This window comes from Leptonotus elevatus, chromosome 13, assembly GCF_054856555.1.
Source record: "Leptonotus elevatus isolate MCC_2025b chromosome 13, RoL_Lele_1.0, whole genome shotgun sequence".
Classification (NCBI taxonomy): Eukaryota; Metazoa; Chordata; class Actinopteri; order Syngnathiformes; family Syngnathidae; genus Leptonotus; species Leptonotus elevatus.
The window spans coordinates 12,977,676-12,998,599 of NC_141251.1; the positions used below are offsets into that span (position 1 = coordinate 12,977,676).

General features: G+C 41.2%; 1 protein-coding gene across 1 annotated transcript; it reads left to right on the plus strand.

Annotated features, from left to right (window-relative positions):
* The first annotated feature begins 1,484 nt into the window (after positions 1 to 1,484).
* nid1a (nidogen 1a) lies at positions 1,485 to 20,496 on the plus strand. Its single transcript, XM_086093886.1, has 20 exons — positions 1,485 to 1,819; positions 3,232 to 3,534; positions 5,722 to 5,948; positions 6,030 to 6,334; positions 6,426 to 6,566; positions 8,828 to 9,079; positions 9,219 to 9,419; positions 9,494 to 9,730; positions 9,834 to 9,971; positions 11,461 to 11,589; positions 12,791 to 12,934; positions 13,243 to 13,362; positions 13,780 to 14,007; positions 14,957 to 15,129; positions 16,544 to 16,670; positions 16,786 to 16,957; positions 17,040 to 17,197; positions 17,272 to 17,395; positions 19,336 to 19,448; positions 19,986 to 20,496. The coding sequence occupies exons 1-20, from the start codon at positions 1,616 to 1,618 to the stop codon at positions 20,114 to 20,116; spliced, it is 3,627 nt and encodes a 1,208-aa protein (XP_085950012.1). The 5' UTR covers positions 1,485 to 1,615; the 3' UTR covers positions 20,117 to 20,496.
* The last annotated feature ends 428 nt before the right edge of the window (positions 20,497 to 20,924 follow it).

Consider the following 20,924-nt stretch of genomic DNA (forward strand, 5'->3'; position numbering starts at 1 on the left):
TTACCGAAATTGCATGGATGTAGTCAATAATTTAAAACAGTATTGATGAAAGCTTTTTTTTTTTAACTTAAAGCCCAATTTTCATGTCATTCTGCCTGAGGTATACAGTATAGAAACAAAATGTGGATGTAGCTGGCTCAGCCATTTACAACAAAGCAAAGAAGAATGAAGAGATGAGGTCAAGAGGGTGACACATACAGGTTAGCTGGCTTCATTGAGACTTCTCCTCTCCGACAAGTCTCTCGAGACTCAGTGGCACATAGTTGAGTTAACAAGATCACGTGGCTGCCCATCCATGAAACAATAGAGAAAAAGTTTATCCTCAAAGCCTACATGTTGAGGATACTTGTTTCAATCCAAATGGTCAATCCAAATGGTCGTCAGATCCTGTTGGTGGTCACTGGGCCATGCAGTGATGTCAGCGCCTCGATGGGCCTCTGGCTTGCCTCCAATTGCTCTAATATGGCTTCAGTGGAGCACCATACAGTGGATCCTTTATTTGGATCCTTCATAATCCAAACTGAAGTGGATAATTCAGCATTCAGGGGGTAAAAACTGGAGTTGAAATGAGAAAAGCCATTGAAAAAATTGGGAAAAAAAACGACCTTCAACCTTTTGTAGTGACTTCCCTTGTAACCTCAAACACAACAATTGTTTACAAACATTCTGAAATGTATTTTGCAATGATTCTCAAAATGTGGTACCGCTCGTAGTATGTTATTTGTAATTATAGTGCTATCGAGTGTTGAACTAATATAATGCAATGATTTTGAGCATGCGCACTACGGTGCCTCACAGAGACCAGACTTAGCAAGCCTACCACCAATTACTGCCAATTATTCTTTGGAGTGAGCGAGCGGTAAGCAAGAGTGGCTAGCAAGAATTCCCTGGAGTGGCTAACAGGAGCGGCTAGGCGGACAAGCTAGCAAATGGTAGCGAGGCATGGCAGCCAGCGGTGCGTCCTATGTAATATTAGCAATTACGAGACCTACGATTATACCAAAAAATGTACATCGATGTGACGGAAGTAATGTGTATACATTTGGCATATTGTAGTGCATTTTTAAAGAGTTAATTATTATCGGTAATCCACCACTAGATGGCACTAAATTCCACACCGTGCCATTTAATTGAATCATTTATTTTTCATTCTCATATACATTTTCAAGTTGTACACAACATATTGGCTTATAATAATATAAAATGTGTTTCTTGAAAATAAAAACTCAATTTTTGTTGTTGAATACTATTAAGCTAAGTGATATGGCAAAAAAGGAAACGCTTCATGTCAGACTAATGACGTTTTTGTTTTGTTTTTCAAACTAATGTTGAGCAATCTGCTTTTAAGATCGACATGAAACAGTGAAGTATCTGGGCCCCCTTCTCATTTCCTTTTCTAGTATTGCTATTTGATGAAAGAAGCCCGGATCGCCCCCCTCAGCCCAACTCAACTCCGCCCCAAGTCCTTCAAACTCTGCCTGAACTTTCCTCACTGGAGGCCGGGCGTCACTCTTCTCCGTGGACCTCCTCCGCTCCGGTCTCGGTGCTGCGGACTCGAGCACATTCAGCTCGAGCACATTCAGGACTGCGCCGAAGTTCCTGTTGAACGCGAGCAATGGCTTGTCGGGAGCAAGCGTGGCTTGTCTGCGCCTATTTCATCGCAATGGTGGCGTCGGCACAAGGTTTAACGCGAGGAGACTTCTTCCCGTTCGGTCCGAGCGCTGGAGACCAACAGTTGGACGCAGGCGATGACTTCACGCACACACTTGAACTGGAGAAGCCTGTGCTCTTGTATGATGGCTCTTTTAACAGCATCTTTGTAAGTAAATCCAGATGTTAGCATTAGTACCACTTTGGGGGTGGGGTGGTGGTGGGGGGCAGCAATGCTGTATAGCTTTTGGTTGGATTGGACTATCTTCTAAAGTCTTGCGCAATTACTCTACTCTCTTGGAGGACACACATTTTTATCAGACCGCAAAACATATATGGGTGGAAGAATAATGTCTTTCTTCGTAAATATGTATTTAGTTATCACAAAGATTGCATGAATCGTGTGGAATGCATGTGTCCTCGCATTCTTCCAGCCCGAGGTTATCAACTTTACCGTTGACCTACAGCCCAAAGTACATCGCATATAAGTAGGCTATATAACATTGAAGTGGGTGGGTAGTTTCTTGGAGTTGTTTGAATGTAGACTACTACCCGCAAAACGTAATGCTGTTTTCTGCTGTTTCCTGTCCAGTCACTGAAGTTCCATGAATGTCCCCCCAAAAATGCAACAATTCAAATTTGTATGAAAGCTGCGCCATTGTGTCGGACACACAAGCAACCCTTTATATTCCTCCAATCTGCTATCAAAGAAAAGTGCTGCATCTTTGTTTTCAACTGTAATGCACAAGAGAATAATGTATTTAACCAGAGGAATTCATATACGTAGCTACAAATGTTACATATTGAGTTTTTTGGCTTCCGAGTCATGTGGGAGTCTTTTTTTTTTTTTTTTTTGGCATATGTTTATCCTAATTTCAGAATAAATATTGGCTTTCTTACTAAAACATAATCTGTGCGGGGTTTCCCCTCTGTTCCCTTTACATCACCCACCACAAACATTAGTCAGCTCAAATTAAGATCTTCCATGCAGCAGATGAACCAATGCTATGAACTGGTGTCTGCGTCTGTGCCCTGAAGGGGAACACTCACCTCTTTACACCTCAGAAGCTTTACCAACAACAAAATCAACCCTTTTCTGCTTTTAGTGTCTCTGTAGCACTGCGATTCAATCAAAAAGTCTCAGTAAAGATCTGAATCGCACTCGGGCTTGAACTTATTTCACAGCTTTATCTTCCATTTGAGCCAGGAAGTGCCTGTAATGAAGATTACTTTGGGCTCTCTGGGGCTGTCGGTCAGGGGCAAGGACAGGAAACGTAGCGTTCTTGTTCCCTGCGCCGCCCACCCCCGATCAGGAAGTGGAGGAGCCCCATGTGCCGGAGGCGTCTGCGTGTGTTTTTGACATGAGCCCAGCTCCTCTTTTTGAAGCGTGTAAAATCTTTGCCGAATGGCAACATGTTCAGCGTGTGACGCATAACCGCAGCCTTGGATCGTTAGTCTAATGAGTTTGGGATTGAGATCAAAGTGGGTCACATCGGACTGGAACAGTTCTTCACGTGTCCGTCCTAGTTCTTGTGAACAAAGTCATCCTCGGTTACAAGCCTCCTCATGTTGTCATTTCAGATCAACACCAACGGCTTCATCGCCACGGCACAGCCCAAAAGCGAGTCGACGTATCTTGGCAAAATGCCCGCTCCCTTTGGCATGATCGTGGCTCTGCACGGAGATCTGGACACGAGCGATGCGGAGGGCAAGGTCTTCTTCCGCGAAGACAGCAGTCCGGACGTGCTGCGTCGGGCTGCGGAGCACATCAACAGGGCCTTCCCGGACGACCAGGAAGTCAGTCCCAACCACGTGGTGGTCGTCAGCTGGGTAGACGTCGCCCGAAAGGAGCCTGACGGCACTGGAGATGGCGTCGACAAAAAAGTGAGGTTTACAACTCCGTTAGCTTATGAAAGATAGAAGATGTGTGGGTGGTTTGGGGGTGTGAACTTTGAGCCGATGGGGACGCTTAACCTCCAGTCACAATGCCAAGCATACCATGGAATCAGTCAGACCCGGCCCTTGTCTAAGCTACGGTGACCGGATGTACAGTCCCGCTTTGAGCCTTGGGTCACTGTTAAATTCCTACTTACTGTATTTAGTTTCACATTCATGTTTCCGTTCTCATTCTCATCTGCATCTAGTCGCTAGCAGGCGTCTTTTTGCCATACCGGAACGAGAACTACTTCCTGCTTTTGTGTTTAAGAATCATGGGAAATGTAGTCCCACTATCCTAATGCTGCGGTCGCCAGTCGCATGTATGTCAATCACACAGTTGTCATAGCGATTCATACGATAAAGTTAATGTCATTTGGTGAGAATTTATTGTAAATTTCATTTTTAGAGGAATCCTGGTTTTTGATTTTGAAAACTGGTCACCCTAAATCTAAGCAAAATTAGTTTTGGGTCCCTTTAAGTATAGTTTACAGTGTTTAGGCAGATGACGTTATACTATGCTGGGCGTTCCGACAAACCAAGGGTGCACTTGACAATTTGGGGACAAAAAGTAGACTAGACTTTAGACCAGGTAAAAGCAGGTCTAAGTTGTGGCGCATGTGGCGTAACACAATTTTGCTGGATTTGATTGAAGCACAGGCAGACAGAATAGGGCCCTTGGTCTTAGAACTACGTACAAAATAAACAACCGCATTCGTAACATTTAGCTTTTTTTATGTTACTCAGTTCTTCCTTAATACTACTCCAACTGTTGAGTGATTATTGATCTTTTGTGCACCCTAGTGGGCACGCGGGGCTCTAAGCAGGTGCTTAGTTTGCTTTTGTATTTTGTGTGTGTGTGTGTGTGGGTGTAACAGAATCAGCATATTAATAATTTAAAACATTCCTAAAACAACTCTTTAAAAGAAAATATTTTTATTTATTGACAGCAAGGAGTTGAAATATACTTTTATGTTTAACTACACCAATGACAGAATTGTCTATTGTAATAAAATCACATGCTTAACTATACTACTAAGGTTTCTGGCTGATGCCATTATCAAACCTTGGGCAATGATATTGTATGGCCATGTGACTGTTAAAGCACACATCATATGACGTAGAACACGTACTCAAAAGTTTTCAATTCAATTCAGAAAATTAAATTCACTCTTTAAAAGAAAAAGAATAGAAAGGGGACAGAAAGAAGAAAAACTTGTGATATCTGCCCCTAATAAACACACATAAAAAAAATAAAATAAAAAAAAGTCAACACAAAACAAATGACAGCAAATAGTCAAGACGCTTTCAGAGTAACAATTAAACAAAAATAATTCAATAGAATGACCTTGTGCTAAATATATTTTTCCAATAATTGTGCTTTTATACATTAAAAAGAAAGAAAGCCTTTTTGAACAGGGTACTAGCAAATTAGCCTGCCTCTGCTAGCATGAGTTGTGGACAGACACAATGATGTGACCACATCTGAAAACAATTTTTTTTGTAGTCTGAAAATAAAGTTTTGCTTTTCAAATACGATATGGAAGTTATTATATAAAGATGTATTTTTAATACTTACTTTAGCTAACCCTTCTTTGTCCCAACAAGTACTTATTCCTAAACTAAACTACTGTACGTCATTGCATTTATTTAAACGAACGCGTACCACAACCCAAACACAAATGTAAAATAAATCAATCAATACAATTAAAATAAAAGACTGAAGCAACTAAATAAAAAATGTAGTAAGGGGGGGAGCCCTTCCGCCCGATGACCCCCATGACGCCCGAAATCCCCTGTAATCAACCAGGTCACCCCACCTGCGAGTCCAGTGGAAAAGAGAGCTTCCATCAGCGTGGAAAGTCTTAAGGGATCGCATATACATATTGTCCTATTGTTGAATCATGTCAGGTCAGGAGCTTGCAAGGTCACTTGTTGCTAGGCAGATTTCATAGGACTCAATCATAACTTCACCGTTGGCCATGAAAGCAAATTGGCATACGCCAATTGCACGCTCTCATCTGTTTAAACGGCAAAGTAGATACTGAAGGCACCTCGCAAGACACTCACTAGTGATTTTCTTTTTTTCTTCCAAAAAGCAAATGCTCATGTCAACACATCATTTTTCCTTAACAGAGAAACACCTTCCAACTGGGAATTGCATCAGTGGGGTCTTCTTCATATGCTATAATGCTATATGCCACAGATGGGATACAGTATACTAATACTCCCGTAGGGGAGAATAGCGTCATCTTGCACGCTGGCTTCAGTCGAGGCCTGGTTCGAGGCTTCCTGTTTTCCAGTCAGGGCCAATACTACCGCACCACCAATGACGAAGACGCATCCATTCGTGCGTTAGCAGAGTAAGTCATGACGCGTAATACCGCCATTCCCATACCGTTGCTGGTCAAGTAGCGTATTAAACCGTGCTTCCATGTTTGCAGGCAGACCAACGCAGGCCTGAGGGGCGTTTGGGTGTACGAGATTGGAACGTCACCTTATTTCACCAACGTTGTTCCAGGCGAGGTGACCGAGCTGCCCGCTGAGGCAACTCCTTCCCCGCCCCCCGGCGACGCAGAAGAAGCCCCCGACTCCAGGAGGGTAGTCTATACTAATGGACAGCAAGAAGTGTACCCTCCTTTTGAACCAGACGAGGGTCAGATCCAAGTCGAACCCGCTCAGTACCAACCCCACCAACCTGACAACCCGGAAGTGGTGGTGGTGGATGACACTGACATCAACGTCGATGGTGCGTTACAATGCTGCGCTTGTCGTCAACGGCCCGCTGGTGTCATGAGATTGAATTGACGTGACTTTCTTCTTGTGCGTCCATGTTTTAGTGTTTGCGTACAATCTTGGGACATGTGCAAACAGCAGAAATAAGTGTTCCCAATTTGCTGACTGCAAGGACCACTCTAGTGGATACTGCTGCCACTGCAGGCCTGGTTTCTACGGCAACGGGATACAGTGTGTGGCAGAGGGTATGACCACGTTTCTTTCATGCACGATTAGTAGAACGAGCTCTTTTAGACTGAATGAGACTTTCATTCATTCATGGGCATATATAGCGCTGATAATGTATTTAGCCTTTTTTTTTGTGATTTGTAGGGATATTCAATGCCACTTTTTTTCCCCCCAGACCGATACAAGTATAAGTACTCAACTAGTACAGATTCCACTAGTACTTCTGATATATAACATTTCCCCCCAAAAAACAATGACAGATCATTTTAAAGAAAAACCTACATATCCCAGTATAGCATTTGACCTTAAAATTGCATGAAATTAATGGCAATATTCTAATTTTCTAGTTTCTGATCGTAAAATGGTCACAAGAGGTCGATACCTTAAAATAAGGTTGGCACCGGCACCAATACTGATACTTGGTATAGATCCACGCCCATCCCTAGTAACTTCTAAATGTCTCAATCTTTCTGTCTTTTCCGTTTAAATTTGTAGTGCAGCTTTAAAAGGGAGTTGAACATCAGTTAATGTCTATGCTATGAAAAATCCTGCTTCAAATCTTAAAATCATAATAACAAAACATGAAATAACAGCTGAAATACATCATTTATCCTTAAGGGAATAGTTAAATACGCCAATGTTTTTCATCGCTCTAAGGGTGGACTCACTTGCTATTGTTGGCATGAGTGAAATATTTGCTTTTATTTAAGCATTTATTGTTATGTTTTTAGTCCAAATGTTGACGTTTTAGCCGGTTTAGTTTGTGGATTGAGTCAGGAAGGGCATCCGGTGCAAAAACCAAACAAATCATGCGAGTGACTCTCTGTGGCGACCCCTCACAGGACAAGACAAAAGTCAAAACAACCTCTATTTAGGTTTGCACTGCGGAGCTGATAACATTAGCAGTACATTTAGTCTATGTCAAAAAGTTGAGCTGTATGAAAAGGAGGCAGAAGTCAAGACGTTAAAAGTTTGTCGCAAAATCTTGAACAACCTCAGACTCATCATACAGGGTTTCTGCGGGTCATTAAAAGGCATTAAATACAATGTCCAGAGGCATTCAAACATTTTAAATATAATTGATGTAAAAACAAACATTGATGTTCATGCTTTGTTTTACAGACAGCATTGCACAGAGGAGTCATTATAACACAATTTAGCAATAATAAATGTGATCAAATATATGTATTTGTGGGGACTCGTGACTACTTGCAATTTAAAATGAACTCCACGAGCTTCGTTATGTTCCAAACACCAATTGCTCTGAATTTGAAAATAAAAATGTACCGCTTCTGTCACTAATGTCCAACATGAAACACTAATGCCATCTAGAGACCCACAAATGACTGCAACACAAATCTGACTCAGTGTTTCACACTTCTTTTAACTGTATATATTTTGAACTTCAAATAACTTAATAAATTAAATAAAAATGTCTGTATCAATGAACTAAAGGTTAAAACCCCATTTGTGTTTGGTAACCATATTTGTCAATTTTTATGCTAACTCATTCACTGCCATTGACGGCTATAGACGTCAAAAAATAATTTGAACTATTTATATTAGTTTAACATTTTTTTCCACTTTTGTTAACAACGGTATGAAAACCTAGAATTGTTAGAACAGATATAAAATGTGTGATTAATCGTGAGTTAACTATTGAAATTATGCGATTAATTACAATAAAAAATGTAATCGACTGACGCGACTTAAAGATTATAAAAAATTCGGGGCGTCAGGCGATTACAATTTTTAATTGGAATTAATCGCATAACTTCACTAGTTAACTCACAATTAATCAAAAATTGTATATCTGTTCTAAATGTACAATAAAAAATATATAGGTTTTCATACTCTTTTTAACAAAAGTAGAAATAATGTTAAACTAATAGCAATAGTTAAAATGATTTTTTTACGTCTATAGCCGTCAATGGCAGTGAAATTCACAAGAGTATGAAAAACTTGAAAACAATATTTTTTAGAACAGATACAACGTGCGATTAATTTGCGATTAACTATGTAAATCAAGCGATTAATTATGATTAAAAAAAAATAATCGACTGACAGCCCTAGTATATAGTTTGTTTTTGTGTGCGCGCATGTGTAAGACATTAAATTAATTTTAAGTTACATTTAAACGGCATTAAAAAAAACATTAAATGTATATCAATACATCATTGCGAGACAGGATGATGACATAAGATTATAGGACTTTCCTGGATATTATTCTTGCGTCGTCCACGGATTGGTGATATTGACACAACTCTTGTATTGACAGGAAAACCTCAGAGGATGAACGGTAAAGTACATGGACAGGTATACGTGGGCAACTCTCCCACTCCAGAGAGCTTCAACAGCAACGATCTGCACTCGTATGTGGTGGTAAACGACGGACGCTCCTACGTGGCCATCAGCGACATCCCCCAGACTCTCGGACCCTCCCTGATGCCCCTGTCAGCGCTGGGTGGCGTGATCGGGTGGGCCTTTGCTCTGCAGCAGCCCGGCTTCAAGAACGGCTTCAGCATTGTTGGTGAGGGAGAGATCCATCACAATGTCCGAATGTCACAATTTGTCACGCAGCTGCAGTTTTGCTCGCCAGAAATGACCTCAGCGGAGACCCGAGGGGAGGAAGCTAATCTATTACTGGGGGGGGGTCTGTTAACTCCTAGGGGGAGTGTTCACCCGGCAGGCTGAGGTCACCTTCCTGCCCGGGAGTGAGAAGCTGACGATCCGGCAGGAGTTTAAAGGCATCGATGAACACGACCACCTGGCGGTGAGCACCACGCTGGAGGGCCGGGTTCCCGAAGTGCCTCGCGACTCCACCGTGCAAGTCGAGCCCTACTCTGAGATCTACCAGTACAGCAGCAACTGTAAGAAAACACCCGTCGCAGAAATGTCAGCGCTACTTTAAGAAGATGTCAAGAAAATCGTTAATTCCTTCCAGTAATCACCTCGTCCTCCACGCGGAAGTATGTGGTCAACTTGCCCGACGGCTCCAAGGACGAAACGAGGACGTACCAGTGGCGTCAGACCATCTCCTTCCAAGGTTGTCAGCACGATGAGTCTGCCAGAGACATGCGACCCACGCAGATGCTCAACGTGGACCAGGTCTTTGTCATGTACGACCCCAAAAATGAACTCATCCGCTTCGCCATGAGCAACAAAATCGGAGACATCAATGGTGAGCTCCTGGAGATTGTCGTTGTTTTCCGGCTGAGCTCATTTCCTGCCCAATCGCAACCTGTGACACAATCACTGTTCTAAAAGTGGGCTTCCTTTCTCAGGAGGACAGCCAGAAGAGAATCCATGTTTCACTGGAAGACATGGCTGCGACACCAATGCTGTTTGCCGGCCCGGGGAGGGGACGCAGTTCAAATGCCAGTGCGCTTCGGGCTTCACCGGAGATGGACGCACATGTTACGGTATGCTCCACTTTTAGTATTTGCTGGATTACTTTCAAAATGTTTGCAGGACTCCATATACTATTAAAGTTATCAGTAAGTATGTTTTTGGTATTACAATACTTCTTCTTCTTCTTTGCCTTTTGCCTTTGCCCTTCAAGGGGTTCGCCACAGCGAATCAGTTGCCTCCATCTAACTCTGTCCTCTCACACCTACTACCTTCATGTCCTCTAACTACATCTATAAGCACATCAAATATTCTTAATTATTATCTATTATTTCTGCAATTGAAGACATCTCTAATTTAAGACATACATTTATCATGGAAAGTTTTCTATAATGGTCGCACCACATAATAGTTTGAACTTAAATCAATGTTTTGAGGCTAACAATTAGCCATCGAAACAAAACAAGCTATCTAGCCACACTAATAAAATTATAATGAATATATATATATTTGTTGGACAAAATTATTTTTCATTAATTTTTTCAAGTCATACCACATGATGGTCAAATATGACCACTACGTACCAGTTGCTAAAATGTTAACTTTATTTTACATACCGGTAGTTGTACAAACATGATAGCTGCTATCATGGATTCTTGACTGTGTTGTGGATGATACAAACTGCTGTCTTTAACTCATTCCCAGCCATTTTCACTGAAGCAATCCCCTTCGCTCACGGCTCTTTTACTGGATTTTGACAGATTTCGCAAAGCCCACAGAAAATTGTGTTATATTGCTATGAAACCTACCAAAAGAAAGATTAGACTCTTTTCTTTCATCAGAAAAAATATATATTTCTATCTGTTTCAATTTTGCAGCAATTAGCATTAGAATATAGCTAAGTTTCATCATTATTCACAAATCTGTTTAGAACTGTGGGGAAATCAGCTTGTTTTCAACATGGCCCTGGTTGATCTCTTATACTCTGCTGCCACCTGCTGACCGTTTTTGTAATAACTACCATTGCTTCATGCATTCTCTTCAGTTCAGCGGCTGCATCAAAGCCTTCTGTATGCCCTAGCATAAAAAACGTATAAATATGTCTTTGGGACACTTAAAACTTTGGAACGTAAATAGAACATATTTGTATGTTTTGGGGAGCAAATGAGTTAAATGTATGTTTCGCACCTCATGATAATTCATAAACGGACAAACATACCTGTCAATGACCCTTATACAGCTTTTTCTTTGAGGACTAGGGTGGGAAATCACACATGGTAAACAATGTGGCCCATGCTTGCAAACCAGGTTCTATTAGTGGTCATTGCCCTTTCCGACCAGGGTGAGGCAGGAAGCACTCCAAGCCATACAGTACAAAGAGGAAGGATGTATTTCAGACAGATGCTATCTTGAACCATTTGTAATTATGAAATTGTCGTCATCTGTCCTCTCCAATCTAAAGTCATTTGATAATGAAAGACACAAATTTGACAAATCCGGACTTCGGAGATTTGATCTAAGTGTCAAGTTATTAACATGATTCTTGTCTTTTATCGCCATTAGACATTGATGAGTGCAGAGAGAATTCCGAGATCTGTGGCTCACATGCTATCTGCAACAATCAGCCGGGCACCTTCCGCTGTGAATGTGTCGATGGATATCAGTTTGGCAGCGATGGGCAGACATGCGTTGGTAGGTACTCGCCAAATGAAATGACTTACACATAGGCAATGTTATTTCAAGTTAGACATTTTATTACAAAGGCTTCTTTTATCCGGATTACGTGGGTATTGTAGAAGTGTTTTATTTAACAGGCCCATGTTTTCAGTACTGTAACATCAGTTTTAAAATTAATATATGCACTACTTATACTTATTGTTCTTAATCATGCAAAAAAAAAAATGCTAAAATGTGTCCATTTACCATGGCAGAAAACATTGAGTCAATTCTACAAGGCTGATCTGGATATTAGTATAGATTTTTTACACCAAAATTGTCCCACCCTTCAAGAAAATTTTGTTAAAGGTTAATTCAAACCAAATATTTCCCTATGTTGTATGTGTCCCCGCTAGTCTAAACACGGCATTCTGATTAATATTGTATTTGTGGAATACGAATTAAGCAGCAAAATCCAGCCATTTTTATCCATTTCAGGGGGCGGCCATTTTATTTTTTATTTTTATAAATTGCTTTATTTAACAAATTGAACTCAAAAACCAAACATTAAGCAAACAATCATCATCACAGTACACAACATTCTTACAATAACAGTAAAGGAAAAGGGGAAAAAAGGAAAAATAAAAAATGTGCCAGGGGTCTTAAACTAGGAAATATTAAAAACACCAAAATGAGAACACAAAATTAAGATCTTGAGGGGGCAGCCATTTTGCCACTTACTGTTGACTCAAAATGACATCACAGTTGCTACGGCTCAGGTAACGACCAATCACAGCTCACCTGTTTTCCGAGTTTGGTCATGTGACGTTCACAAGCTGAGGCGTGGTTGGTTGTTACCGAGCAACTGTGATGTAATTTCCAGTCAACCCCAAGTGGCAAAATGGCCGCTCCCTGAGATAGATAAAAACGGGTGGCTTTTGCTGCATTATTCATATTCCACAAACACAACATTAATCTGAATGCCGTGTTTGGACTAATGGGGGAAAACAATTGGGTTGACTTCCATTTTAAAATTTTTGTTAACTTTCATAGCTACTGAGTAAGACAAATTTATTAATTACCAGTGTAAAGACATCATTTTGGATACAACTCTCGTGATAGAACTCAATGGGATGTGCGGGTGTGTCTAAAGATTTGTTTGGCGATCTGCTTTGAGTCACATTTCTGCCTAAACATGTACCCCGCTGCATTCGTCTGGCCTCCTTCCCCACGCCAGCGGTGAGTCGACCCGTGGACGCGTGCGAAGAGGGCAGCCATACCTGTGACATTCCTGAGCGCGCTCAATGCAGCTACACCGGAGGTTCCTCCTATATCTGCTCCTGCCTGCCAGGGTTCACAGGAGATGGAAGAGTCTGCCAAGGTAAAACCTCAGAGACACAAATCCACTATACAGCCCTTGAATTGTTGCACCATCTGCTCAAGAGCGGGGGCGAAGTGAGCTGGGTTACATCATGTATTTGCTGGAACTGAAAAGCAAAACATCGAAAACAGATGGACATTTCAGAGTATAGCTTCTTTTTTGGCTGCTGCTCACTAACTCTCATTGATAGTATCCGAGTCCTTGCTTGACTTTCTACTCTCCGACTCAAATTATTGTCTGCGCCGCTAACCATAACAGGAGATAGCGTAGCATGATTTCTCATGGTTTTTTTTTTTTTTGCCTTGAAGACATAGACGAGTGCCAGCCGGGCAGGTGCCACCAGGACGCCGTGTGCTACAACACCCAGGGATCCTTCACCTGCCAGTGTAGGCCGGGTTACTACGGCGATGGCTTTTACTGCTCCCCAGGTACGTCTTGAAGGCACGCCGCCAACTTTTTGCCTCGCTAGGCCAACGAATGACTTCAACAGCAAATGTGATTTTACGCTCCTCGGTGGACTGACAGGAAACATGTGTTCCGTTATGTGCGCTAACATCCAGCTGCTCTGTTTTGGATGACTGCCGCTGGAAAGGAGCCAGTTTGGTAATAGTGTTCATAGTTCTGCTTACAAACCAAATAGTACAAATATACATACACAAGATGGATCATTCACATTCTCACTATTGTTTTATTAAACCCATCTGTGTGTAGGGAATTTCTGACAGCTGGCATCTGTTTTTATTGGCCTCTGGGTAGCCATTATGACTTATGTGGGAGTTTTTGTGTAATTGAAGATAAAACAAGGGGAAAGGAAATAAAGATCCGTGTTCATGAACTTCTTTCAGAGAGGACAAAAACGCAGTGTGAGACCCACAGGGAAAGTCTGCTTGGTGTGACTGAGTTCGGGCCCCGGGGCCCGCGACCTCCTGTTGGCCAGTATATCCCCACGTGTGACGAGCACGGCAACTATGAGCCCATGCAGTGCCATGGCAGCACAGGACACTGCTGGTGCGTGGACCGGAACGGACAGGAGATCCCGGGGACACGCTCTGGGCCTGGTGGTAGACCCATGTGTGAGTTCATTACACATCATGTTATACCACACGCTTTCATTCCATGCTTTTCAAGAAGTTTAAAATCTGTGTGCTTGTGTTAATTATTTTACGCTTTAGCCTCAAAATGGAAAGTTTTGCTTCATTTTCAAATGCTAAAATGCAATATAATAACATGATTTAGCTATGTGCCCGTTGGTCACTATTATGAATGACAAATACTAGTACACATTCACAGTTCAGCAGTCACAAATTAAAACATTTTTTTATAGTTTTTTTGGGCGGGAACGTATCATCCATTATTCGCTGAAAAATTCATATATTTACTGTTTTTGTGCTAATCTCAAAGTAACAAAAGCATTACTTTGGCACCATCTTGTGGCATCTTGATACCAAGGAACTATGAAGTGAATGAAGGAGTGTCATTTAGACAAAAGTAGTGCTTTGCCAAAATGTTGTGGCATCTATAAGGGATTAGAAAGCTTTTTGGGGGGGGATATTTGCATATTTTGCTATTCACGCAGTCCCTATACCTCATCACACTGTGTGCTTAGATGCTAAGGTTTGTGATGCTAACATTTAGCAAGATAACAAAAAAGGAGTGGGAAAATGCTGACATACAGGTACATACTGTATATAAGGATTTTTTCCCCTGTTGGCTGCCTACTATTTCCAATGAGAATCGATAGAACACTGACATGCTAATAGTTGTTACGCTAATGTTTAGGAACTTAGCTAGCGTAGGCTATAGGAATAATGCACTGAGGCAGATTGCTAAGATTAAGGTACTTAAAAAAAGAGAGAATAACTCATAGGCAGAGAAAGTACTGTGGCAGTTCTGTACCACGTCCTAGGAGAACTGATACAATGCTAAGAGTTGGTATGCTAACTAACAGACAGCATTATTGATAGTAAAAATTTGTTTTCTCCCTACAAATGATTTGAGATTGCGTTTCCAATTATCCTTTAGGCATTGACCATGGTGGGGTGAGACCACCCACTGGACCCACCCCTCGACCTGATGTCCACCCCCTACCCCCTGGCACGCACCTGTTGTACGCCCAGAGTGGTAGAATAGAGCACGTCCCACTTGAAGGTTATGATATGAAGAAAGACGATGCCAAGGCTATCCTCCATCTACCTGTGAGTTACTCTTAACTAACTCCATTGTGTTTGGATTCACGCGGTCAAACTATACCATCTCCCGTGGCTACCTTTGGATCTAAAAAAAAAAGAAATTAATGTATATATGTTTTTTTACATATTTATTTTTCATATGAAATATTCTTTAAATAAAAATAGTCAAGGTCCAAATTTTTAAGTTTGTTGTAAGTAAGTAAGTTGAAAGGTAGATGGAAAAGTTTTTAAAATAGCTTAAAAATGTACAAAAGTAAACATAAAGAGGAAAAGCAGAAAATGACCATAAAATGTCTATGAAATTGCCAAAAATGTCAGAGAATTGAATAAAAAAGGCAGAAAAGAAAACTATAAAATGGCCAAAAACAAAAGAAGAAATCCAGAAAATAAAATTATTAGATTAAATTAAATTAAAATGTCCACAAACTTGCCCAAAAAGTTCAAAAATTGATTTAAAAAAAAAAAAAAGTCTAGAAAGAATTATGTTCAAAAAATAACCATAAAATGTCCCAAAACAAAAGAAAAAATCAAAAAAATTACCATAAAATGTCCACAAAATTGCCCAAAATGTCAGAAAATGTATTGGAAAAAAAGGCAGAAAAAAAACTGTAAAAAAAGAGCCATAAAATGTCCCCAAAAAGAAAAAGAGAGGCTTATGGTAATTAATATAATTATTATAAATATATATTATAATTAATAACAATTAATTGTGAAAAATTGCACACACAAAAAATACAAAAACAAAGACGAAAGGTAGAAAAAAATTGATCCCTACGTATTGCAAGCTGCATATTTTTCTGTTATGGTGCAGCTCTAATAAGCTCCTCAGTACATTAGACTCCGTTTCCTTCATTAGAATGTTCAAATGTTTTGCGGCACCATAATTTGGGTTATTTATTTGGGCTAAAATGGCTCTTTTGACAGTAAAGGCTGCTGACCCCTGACCTATACCACGACAGTTTATATGAACAGCTGCTAACAAGTGCAACGGGATTCCTGTGGACTAATGAGTTGTGTACATTTTTTCCACCGCCACGAAGCTGTTATTTTAAAGGCGTCAGGTGAGGTGTCTCATAAAGTGCTTGTAAAACGCTGCATGAATCTTTTTTGTATTCTTCCTGCTTCCAGCGCAGCCGCATGCATTCTGGGCCTGCGCTTTATTGGAGGCACATGGTGACATTCTCCCTAATTACAAACCTCAGCTCTGTGGAACTGAAATCTGCATTTCTTGTGCGATCGCTTTTCACAACAGCTGGCCTGAAAGTCTGGCCCAGCTTCTTCTCAGTGTGCGGCGCTGTTTGCGTTGCTTCATGTCTCGCCATTGATGTCGGAAAATACATCTGCTTCATGTTTGTACCTGCAACCGCCGGTGTTTGAAGCAAGCACAGTTCAAAGCTGTTGTTTGGCGCCTGCTCCACAGGAGAAAGTGGTGATTGGAGTGGCCTACGACTGTGTGGACAAGATGGTCTACTGGACCGAAATTACGTCTCCATCAATCAGCAAGGCCAGCATCGAGGGGGGAGAACCTGTGGCCGTCGTTACATCAGGTAAAAACCGCCTTTCACTTTCATCTCTCACTCATCTGGTTCACCTCTGTCAGAAATGTTTATGGTGTGGACTTGCCTTTTATTTTTTTATTTTTTTTGGGTGGGGGGGTTAAAGACTTGCAGAGCCCAGAGGGAATTGCAATCGACCACCTGGGACGAACTTTGTTCTGGACCGACTCTGTGATGGACCGCATTGAGGTGGCCTCGCTTGACGGCTCTCAACGACGTGTAATCGTAGACTCCGGTCTTGTCAACCCCCGCGCTATTATCGCCGACCCCCCCAATGGGTGCGTAGAAACTCTATAGATGGATGATGTTCCACAAACCTGTCAAATTTTAAGACTTCAATACCACATGCCATTGTGACAGTAATCTGTACTGGGCGGACTGGAACCGAGACGCTCCCAAGATTGAGACCTCCTACATGGACGGGTCCAACAGGCGGGTGCTTGTTAAAGACGATCTGGGCCTGCCAAACGGCTTGACCTACGACACCCAGAGCTCTCTGCTCTGTTGGGTGGATGCAGGTAGGTCGGAGGATGTGACTCGTCGATAAAGTGACATTTGGTGATCAGCGCTGACTGGAGTCTCTCGCATGCAGGCACACATAAAGTGGAGTGTACCAACCCTGGCCGAGGAGACCGAAGACAGATCATGGAGGGCATTCAGTACCCGTTTGGAGTCGCCTCATTTGGGAAGAATATTTACTACACGGATTGGCGAAGGTTTGAATCATCTGTTTCACTTTGAGGCGTAAGAGCAAAGTAACATGATCATTTTTTGCATACACAATATTTGACCTTGCAGTACATTGATGAATGGTCATACTGCTGCCATCATAAACAATTATTTTTTTAAACTAACCTTTTAAGACTAATTTATTTCGTTTTGAGTTTTTTTTTATTTTTTTTAATTGAGTTAATTTTAATTAGTTTCCAGGACGGTTCTGTTAGTTTTTATTAGTTTTAGTTATTTTTTTAAAAATGCTTAGTTTTCAGTATTACTTTTCGTTACTTCTGTGCAAAGTTTAGTATACACCATAGTAACGCATATCTTACCTAACGTTGCATTTCGGCCGCGTTAAAGGAAAAAGCAGGCGAGCCGAACCATTGGAGCCAAAATTCAAGCACGCAAAATTGTCGTGATGTCATCTCAAGGTGCTTTTCTATTGGCTGCTGCTAGATGTCACCTCTGTTTTAAACGTCCTTATTACGGTTAATATCGAAATACATATACTTAAAATCATATTCAAAATAGAGCTGTCAAACTATTACATTTTTTTATCAAATTAGTTACATCTTTGAATTTTGATTAATCACCATTAATCGCTTAGTTAAAAAAGCTTTTTTATTTGCCTTTTTTTTTTTGCCTGCCAAATTTAAAGAGCACCTGTTATGTGTGAATTTTTTTTCATGTTACGAGGACGTCTTTGACATTTTTTGATCCACTGCACACGCTCATCATCCTCGTTATCTAATCAGTTAATTACTTGCATCATTTAAAATGGAAAAAAAATGACACCAGTAGTTTCACATGAACAAATATTCTGAATGTCAAACCTAAACATTTATTAAATGCTTTATTTGAATGCATGTTTATTGTTCAAACGCAACCTGTGCGAACCATCCGCTGTCTCGCGAAAGGATCATCTACGGTCAAAATTAATAGTGTGATTAATCTGCATTAATACATGATTAATGCGATCATTTTTTGCGACTAATTATTTAGTTAACGCTTTAACTTTGACAGCACTAATTTAAAATCAACCCCATATGCTCATTTATTAAATTAATTACCAAAGAGTAAAACAAAGTACATTTTCACTATAATTAAAGTTAGTTTTGTAAACGTAAAATGTAATTTCAAATTGTTTTTGTTTTCTTTTAAAACATTTTAATTTATTTCATTAACGAAGATGGTTTCTGAATTTTTGTTTTAGTTATTTCGTTAACTAAAATAACCTTGGTGTAAACACGGCACTCACAATATTGCATTTGTGGAACAAGAACGAAGCAGCAAAAAGCACCTGTTTTTTCCCCATCTCAGGGGTCGGCCATTTTGCGGCCCGCTGTCAACTAAAAATGTTGCTTAGGCCTCCAGGCAATGACCCAATCATGGCTTAGCTTGCGAACGTCACATGACCAAACTCAGAAAACCAGCGAGTCGTGATTGGTCGCCACCATCTGAAACCCTGAGCAACTGTGATGTCAATTTCGCTCGACAAAATGCAAAATGGCCGCCCCCTGATATGGCGAAAATGGTGGATTTTGCTGTTGAATTCCTATTCCGCAAATACAACATGAAGAAGAATACCATGGGTTAACTCATTTTTTCCCCATCCTCGGACACTCAACAAATTTCTGTGTTTGGGCAGTGTTAGATCGGCGGGGGTTGGGATGTCTGTGTGTGTGTGTGTGCGTGTGTGTGTGTGTGTGTGTGTGTGGAAAGGCATCCTAAAAAGTGGCAGCTGCTTGCAATTTCTCCACCTCAGTTGGGGGAAGGTATACACTTCCACAGTTGGACATCAACAAACTCCGGCAGGCCCATCTGCCCACACTTAGTCACTCTTGACAGACTTTACACAAAACACAGACACTGGTCACTTTGAGGAGTTTCTCGTCCGCGTGAGTATTGCATTGCTCACTTTTTGTATTATTTACAACAGGGACGCCGTGATCGCAGTGGACCGCTATACTGGCAGGGAATCCGACGAGTTCCAGCCTCAGAAACGCTCCAAGCTATACGGGATCACCACAGCCTACGCCCAATGTCCTTCAGGTGAATGTAATGACTGCAATATGGATTCATGCTGCCATTTTCTCTGTCCGGTGTTCAGTGATCAAAGTTCGCTTCCTGCTCGCCGTCCTCCTCAGCAGCCATTCTTAGAAATGACTTGACCCTTGTACTTTTGCTGGCTTTCCTCGAGTCAAGCCTTTAATCTATCGTTGAATGAATCCCCTTTTTTTTTATTAGCACTGCCGCCTCCTTTGACGCATTCCAAGTGTGTTTTCCGACCATAAAAAGTGTAGCTTCTCTCTTTGACCTAAAAGCAAGATAATTTGCGCATCCATCACTGAACACATAACAGCCCTAGGCCTCATCCTCCCTTCTAGATAAGATTGTATGTGTGAAGCCAGGGAATGTGCAGACCAGAGGGGGGGGGGGGGGGGGGGGGGGGGTCCAACATCTGCTGTTAGCTATGTGTTTTCTGTAAGCGTGTATATGTCCACCACGAAGAGGCCGTTTCCTGTCGCTCCCTGCTATGCTCATTTATTTTAAAAGGGCCTTCCTGCGTCTGTATGCTTCCTCCTCCAGGACAAAACTACTGCGCGGTCAACAACGGCGGCTGCACGCACCTTTGCTTAGCAACACCGAACGGTCGCTCCTGCAAGTGTCCCGACAATGCGGTTGGCGTGGGCTGTGTTGAGAGAGACAGCGGGTATTGAGACGTGGCAGCAAATTAGGAGCCACTCGGCGTTACTGTGCTGTAACTGCTGAAAATGCCACTGAGGTGAATTTACTGTGCCTTTTATTGCTCATTGCTATTCTTATCTGCATTTTTACATGATAAAATCCCAACAGAATTGTAAATATGAACACTATTATGTTGACGTTGTTTTCCCCGAGTGCACATAAACTGAGAAGAAAACTCAAGGGATTAGTAATTTAATGTGAAATACGTTATAGTAACACATGACACTATTTCCTGTTGGTTGAGGCTTGTTTGTATTAGTATTATTGCCAGATATGACTGAAGTTCCTGTACAAGTATTGTGGGATGAGTTTACATGGTGGGCAGCAACAAATAAAACGTTTTTTTCTAACAGGTTTGTTTGCCTTGTCTGTGGCTTTAGTGTCGTGATAGTGACCTCGTGTGTTTAGTAGGGTGCATTACAACTACAATCCTTGGTCAAATGATAAAGTAGCATCGGAGAGCTCAAAATGTGTTTTCTTTTTCTTTTATATATCTTTGGGATGCCATTTCAGAGGTTTAATTTAAAATGCACTATAAACTAAAGATTTGAATTCACATGTCCAACATGGGTCAGTGCTTTTTGCACAGCTTGCCATTCTCATAGAAAGAACTACCGAATACACAAGTGTTTTGAAATTCGGTTTCCAAGGACCTCCACTTCCATTCCTTTCTGTGACTCCTCCAGTCTTTGTATCTGTTCAAATCTGCTAGTGACACTGAACTTAGTGGCTACTTTCCTCTTAAGAATACACTATTTGTAGCCTCGCAATGGCGACGTA

Bases quoted from the DNA above. Each gene is read 5' to 3' on its own strand.
- nid1a (XM_086093886.1), top strand. From the start codon at position 1,616: ATGGCTTGTCGGGAGCAAGCGTGGCTTGTCTGCGCCTATTTCATCGCA. The intron at 5,949-6,029 runs GTAAGTCATGAC...CCATGTTTGCAG, and splicing joins TCCATTCGTGCGTTAGCAGA to GCAGACCAACGCAGGCCTGA. The intron at 9,972-11,460 runs GTATGCTCCACT...TATCGCCATTAG, and splicing joins AGATGGACGCACATGTTACG to ACATTGATGAGTGCAGAGAG.